This window comes from Eurypyga helias, unplaced genomic scaffold, assembly GCF_000690775.1.
Source record: "Eurypyga helias isolate BGI_N326 unplaced genomic scaffold, ASM69077v1 scaffold13984, whole genome shotgun sequence".
Classification (NCBI taxonomy): Eukaryota; Metazoa; Chordata; class Aves; order Eurypygiformes; family Eurypygidae; genus Eurypyga; species Eurypyga helias.
The window spans coordinates 60,791-67,614 of NW_010244427.1; the positions used below are offsets into that span (position 1 = coordinate 60,791).

General features: G+C 40.5%; 1 protein-coding gene across 1 annotated transcript in view; it reads left to right on the top strand.

Moving 5' to 3' along the window:
* The window catches only part of CNPY1 (canopy FGF signaling regulator 1), a gene marked incomplete at its 3' end in the record, with an annotated part of 54,095 nt that extends 47,422 nt beyond the window's left edge, over window positions 1-6,673 (top strand). The window contains exons 3-4 of the mRNA XM_010149758.1: window positions 2,134-2,230; window positions 6,549-6,673. Coding sequence (XP_010148060.1) covers window positions 2,134-2,230; window positions 6,549-6,673 — 222 coding nt within the window. The remainder of the gene's footprint in view (window positions 1-2,133; window positions 2,231-6,548) is intronic.
* Window positions 6,674-6,824: the final 151 nt, after the last annotated feature.

Here is a 6,824-nt window from a genome sequence, read left to right on the forward strand (position 1 = left end):
GCCGGGAGGTTTCAAACCGGGCGGCTGGCTTCTGGAGGAGGGCGAGGGGGGCGAGGGGCGCGTTGGGTGTGAGCTGGAAGGGTCTGCGCAGGTTCTCCAGGGCCACCTTAGCTGGAGCTGACGTTTTTAATTACGTGTGTAATGTAATGTGTCAAGAGTTCTACATAGCCAGAGTGATGCTCTTTTTCTGTGATCTAACTAGGCATTATTTGTATGAAGTGGGGGCTTTTGGTGATATAATAAGCAAAAAAAAAGATCAATTTTTGCCTCTATGAGGTTCCTTTAGCAAAGTCAAAGAACAACTTAATGGAGTTGTTGGGACAGAAAAGGATATGGGAGGGATTTCCTCCAGGGTGAGAAGAGAAAAATCTATTCAGATTAAAAAAATTTAAAAAAAAAAGGTGGGGGTGTTAAGCTGATGCTTACAAACCTTTGAAATTTGCAGTGAACCAACATAACGAATGAGTAACCTTTTATTTTCCAGCAAAACCTGTGCCGGTGTGCCCACTCTTTCTCGTCACTAGGAAATCCATGTAGATTGTGCCTTGTTTTCAGACTCTTGCCATATTTTAACAGACTCCATGCTGGCTCCTTGCAGAAACTGGCTGAGTATTTGGAGATAACACTGCGTTTTGTCAGATGCTTTATAACGTTATTTAGAAACGTATTTGGATCTATTTAGGACTTCATAAATATGAATAAAGCATTTACAAAAGGCACGTCACTTGCAGAAGTAACCCGCGGATTATACCAGATGCTTTATAAGTTACAAATTTCCTAAACTCCAACAGCTCAAAACTACGTTTTACTTGGGGAATTTTTTTCTAAGTGATTAAATATAAATCAGCGTTTCCCAGAAAAATATCTCTGTTGATTTATGTGCGGGAAATAAGGGAATTGTACTAGTGGTTAAAAATCCAGATTGCTACTAAAGTAGTTTCAAATATTTATGGACAAATTAGGGGAGGAGGAGAGGGTTGTCATCTTTTTTCTTAGGCCTCGTGGCATAGGATGGATTTTTCTCAGCTAATTCTGCTAAAAACACTGAGATGCTCTGCCTGGCTTCATACCAGCACCTTCTTCAAATATATACATCTATTTTTTAATGCTTTTGGGGTCTTTTTTTTCAGCTCTTGTAGAAAGCATACAAAAAAAAAAAAAGACCAAAAAAAAGAGCAGTGGGGTTGTGCTGGCCGTGGCCTTTCGAGCAGTTGGGGACTGGAAAGAGGGAGGCGAGCGAGCTGGCATGAAGGCTCCGAGGGCCGGGGCTCCCGGAGAGGAGCACAGGCAGCAGCTCTGCCTCGGTCACCGGCAGCTCAGGGTTATTGCATGTCCTGGCAGATACTGGTTTGGGTTTTTATCAAAGCACAGCAAAGGGCCTTTTGTGTGTGTGTGTGGACTAAGCACGACTTGCAGCAAGCAGATATTATTTCAGTATGTTTTGTCTCCACCCATGTTAAAGGGCTTCCCCTTGTTTATGGGTTACAGTCTGAATTTTGGGGACAGGAATTCCCTCTTAAAATTCACCCAGGCTTCCTAAAAGGTGCTAGACACCATGCTGGAGGGTGCACCCCCTCGGAGCAGCGCTCCTCCACCCTTCCCAGGGGGTCAGAGACCCATTTTGTGGCACTGAGGTGAATTACCAGCAGCTCCCTAAATATTGGGGCGGGGGGGAGGTCAGGAGCTCATTGCTGTCGACTGCTCTAGTGAAATCAGAGCTGCATCTTCATGGTCAGGGAGCTGTGTTTATTGCACATCGTGACCACTAATATCAGAATACAAAATGGGCTTCTTGTATTTAAATTTCGAGTGCCTCCTCCCTGAGTCCATGTTGAAAGAGGGCGGGGGGGGATGGTGTCCCTAACCGAGTGAAATGCCTTTTGGAGGCGTTTTCACCCCCAACCCATGAATGTGGTTTTGAACCAACAGCGAGGCTGGGCAGAAAGTTTAAGTAATATTTGGTAGCACTAATTCCCGGGCAGCCCCCCTTCATCCCTGCGCCACACAGGGCAGGGAGAGCAGAGCGAGCCGAGGGCTCCTCGCTGCAGCATCGCAACCGCCTTGCTTATTTCTAGCTGGAAAGAAAAAAAAAAAGGCACAGTACGAGTATCCTCCTTTTTTTCATCCTTACAGTGGGAAAGTATCGTAGAAGAGTATGAAGATGAAATATTCTCACTTATCGCCCAAGAGGCAGACTATCTAGCTGACAAGCTGTGCAGTGAAAAATCAGGTACTGTGTCTGATGTAACATGTGCTCTCTCTACAGCCGTGTGGGGTTGGGTTTTTTTTCAAACCCAGCGTACTGCTGTGGAGGAGAAGTGGGCTGTTGTTGAATAAGCAATGACACTACATGACTTTTTAAACAACATCCCTTTTTTTTAAAAGGCTTTTAATTCTTTTAATTCTTTCGTGCATATTAATGCAGCATAATTTGAGCATCCCAGCCAACGCGGCGTGTTTTCCTCCTGGTGTTACATGATTTTTTGCTCCTTATGTGTCTGCGCTGTCATTTCCAAGTCAGAAATGAAACGAACCCTCTTGCAACAAAATACGGGCATTCGTTTCTCCAGTTTAATTGCTAATTGAAGCCACTAAGCTGAACCGGGAGCTGTGAGAGTGCAGGTTTAGAAATGTGCCGATCATTTTTAGATGAACTCTCCACTGCCATCAGACAAGAGTTGTCCTTAGAAACACTGGCCAGCCCACTGCCATCACCTACCAGGGAGAATGTGTTTTATAAATGTTTTCTTTCTCTGTAAAATATATAATTTCAAATAAGTAAGGTCTCTTTTCAATCCTGACAAAAAAAATGCTTCCAAAAATTAATTATTGCTTATTTAAAATCTTCCTCTATTCCTCTATTTGTTGCCCTCGTTTTGAGTGTTGGACTTTTTTTAACTTTTATATTAATTTCTGAATTTAAAAAACACATCACAAGGCAGTAAGTACTATGAGATTGTAAATGAAGCTGGATTATCCTTTCTCGATGTGCTGCCTTTAGTGACAGGATACGGATGAAAATATTGATCTCAGAATCAACGCTTGTAAATATTGGTGTGTGGTTTTGAGATTTAAAGGCTATAAGCATTGTTTGAGATGCAAGAAACAGAGCCCATAAAAAGTACTAGAAGTTGGTGAAAGCTGACTCACTAAAAGTTCACGGAAATAAGTTTGTGCACTTTAAATCACCACTGTATTTTTTCATGCTTATTGAAAGTGGACTATGCTTAGTCCAGAGGACTGGAAAACTCCATCTGTCATGATACAAAGTTCTCTCTATAATCTTTGTGGACAAATAATTTCCAAAAAAATAAACTTTCCAGAACAGGTTTGATTTTTTTACAAATATTTCTCATTTGTCATAACTGCCACAACAGAGCTACTCTCTGTCATGCCAGTACAGCAGACACACCGAGTAACAAATTATTTTGAAAACATCGTACTTCCTCCAAAATGGACGGCAGGATTTCTGATAGCGGGACTTGTACAGAAAAACTTTCTGGCCATTTCAGAAACAAAACCCGCAAGGGTCTGTAGAATAGAAAAATCATCATCTTCCAGAGAGTTTTTCTCAGGGAAGAGGAGATTGGAATAAATCCCTTCTCCTCCTTAGCTCCCCTTATAGCAGCCTCTAACCCTTTTGGAGAGCAAACAGCGGGTTTGTGTGTCTTCAGTAATACTACAAAATATTTGCAAAGGTGCACACAAAATATTGTTATCAAAGCCCACACTGATAAAAATATTTATTTTTTTCTTTTTTCTTGGATCAACTCAAAAACTTTTCTTTTTTCCCCTTTGACATCACATTTTGGGTTTAAAACCCACGCTATGTGCTCATCCAGCCTTCTTACATCCACAAAATAATTTCCTCTCTTCTGGAAGAAGAGATTGCTGTAACTGCACGTTAGCCTCATCCGCACAAATACCCCCCTGCATACGTGCCACGCTGCTCTTCCTAACTATAAATAGTGTCCGCAGAGAGGAAAGAAGTTTAGGTTTCTTCCTGGTAATTAGCACAGATAAACAAGCTGCTGTTTAATAAACAGATGTATAAGCCCTCATCCTCGTAAATATAAGATGCTTGCAAAAGCGACAGGAACACAGCGGTGCTGAGCTACCCTGGCATAAAAATAAAGGCAAGAAATTAATCTGCCATTCCTGGTATCGCCCCATTGCCCACTTAAAAAATGTCAGTATGTTAAGGGATAAAGAATTTTAAAGGCCACAGAGATTTTTTTAAGCTAATTCACTTTATGTATAAAGTGGGATGAAAATAAATGTATGAAATTACATTAAAAATAATGAAAACATGTTCCCATGAACTCTGCGGCAGGCAGGAGCTGGCAGAGGAGCACAGTAATACCTGACAGAGCAGGAGAGTGCCTGCCCGGGTTTTTCTAGGGAAATAAATTCAGGCTCTTGTGGCATTGGCAACGCCGAGTCTTCGGAATTGTATCAGGATTCATGCCAGCCACACAGCACCAACATATAACTTACCAAAGCCTCCAACTCACAGAACACAATGAGAGTTATATTATTGAGTCTTATCTATCTTGCAATGGCAATTTTCATTAATACGTTATATTAAAGCAATATTACACTCTTATCATCTTACTGTAAATTATTGCCTCTTTTTATTCAGAGCTCCATGTGGCATTTTTAACTTTTTTTTTTTTTTTTTTGCAAATTATCATACCAAGCGTCAGAAATAGTATAGAAAACCTCTCCACGGGCCAGTTGCAGATTTTGATGCTGTGGATTTCACCATAAAGCAGGAGGAAAAAAAAAAAAAAAAACCAACACCCAACAAGTCAGCGGTGTATTCATTTCATTATTGTGCTTTTAATTCTGTTTTAAAAGGCTGCATATGTGAACATGGCTTATTTCTTGTGGACTTAATAATAATGGTGTAATCAAACCTGTTTTATACTGTGCTATGGTAAAATTATAAGGGTCGCAGTTGCCTCTCAGCCTACAAACACATTAATGGAAGTCCCCTATTATAGGAAGAAACCCCCTTATCCATAAGTCACATTTAGTACTTTTTTTTTTTTTATTCTAATATCATACTAGCCCTTTTTCTGTGGGTACTGGAGGTGGATGTTTCTTGTTTGATTAAAAAGTGGGAAACTTCAATAAAGTCTTTTAACATGATCAAACCGTTTGATATTTACAAGCATAGATCCGTTCGCTGTCATGTATTCTTTGATCACGCAAAAAGTCTCGGCGCTAGACAGGCAGGCAAAACCTGCTGAGACACACCTTCAGATCCTCTACTATTTTTACAAGCCTAAAAAAAATCTAAAAGTTAATTTTCAAGGAGATTACCCTTTTTTTTTATCCCCCCCAAACAGGTGCTGCAGTTACCAGTCAGACCAATGAAATAATAGGAGGTTTTTTTAATTGCAGAACCCTTTAATTTTCTTTGCTGATTGCAATCATCTTTTGCGTGCTCTTTTTGGGTCTATACGTATTTTTAGTTGTGATAGTTGAGGTTGAGTGCCATGCCAGCAGCATTTCATCTGGGGTTAGATGGAGTTATGTGAAGACCACTAAGAAGCCAGAAACCAAATGAAGCTTGTGCTAAAGTGTAGACCAGGGCCAGCTGATTTATAAGGGGAAAATAATTTAATACCACATCTTTTATGAGTGCTGAGAGCTACTGTTTAAGCAGCACCAGGACTTCTCCTACATCGTATTATTTTTTATGTGCCCACAGCTATAAATTGTTCTGTTTGGCTAAAATCTTCCAGTCACCGTTATATCTTAAAAATTACTTAACCCATGTATTTCTTTATTTAGCTGTTTGGAAAGTTTGACTATAATTTAGGCACCCGATGATGAGTTATACAAAAGTGAAACAAAACGCTGTTATTCAACTGCAAAGAAATCCAGAAGTCTCTTTCTGCACAATTATGGCTCAAACTATTGTGTTTTTGCAAACTGATACTTACTAGGAGGCTCATTCCCAGTGAGAACTACTCTCCTGGAGAGTTTAACAAAGCTAACAGCTACATCAATTAAAAGCAACTAAAATGTCTGTTATGGGTATGTGCAGAATATTAAACTGCCGTTAAACCATCTACTATTTACCTTAATACCCTCTGCAAGATTATGGTCAATAAAAGCAGTATATGGGGTATGAAGCTGTGGATTAATGCTGCCACTGTACCCTGGAATTACATATTTTCTCACAATTTTCTCCCCATGCAACTAGAAAAAGAACAGTAGAGAGAGAGATTAGCCTCTGAGTCCCCTGCCCTGCAATAAGATCTGGGAGCAGAGATTTCCCTGAACGCTACAAGGGATTGAAGGATCCATATCAATGGTGTTTGTTAAAGAACTGGGCTGTGACACTCCTTGTTTTAAAATACCAAGTCTGATTTTTAAAAAAAACAACCAAACGAACAACAGATTTTAGCTGCAGCAATAGGATTATACTGGGAAGACAAGAAGTGAATTTAAACACTAATGTGAACCCCACTGTAAAGAGAGGGAGAGAGAGGGGTTGTTTTCTATGTTCACTGCTGTGGTTAAATTTTTCTTAGGGTGCAATATGCTGGGGTTTGTTTTCCAAGGTCGATCCATGGCCAACACCATCCACGGCAGCACCAGCGAGTACCCAAAGCCAGATGTGACACCCACCTGGACAGCAGCGGGTTCGCCACGAGAGGTTGGGTGCTTCCTGACTTGGGTTTTTAGCAACTATTTCTCCACAAATGGTGTTTATGTGATGTGAAAATCATTAGATGCTTCGGTGTTGTGGGATAAGTTTTCAAGTAAAATGAGCGAGAGTTTTCAGGGCTTTACAAAAATGCCACCTC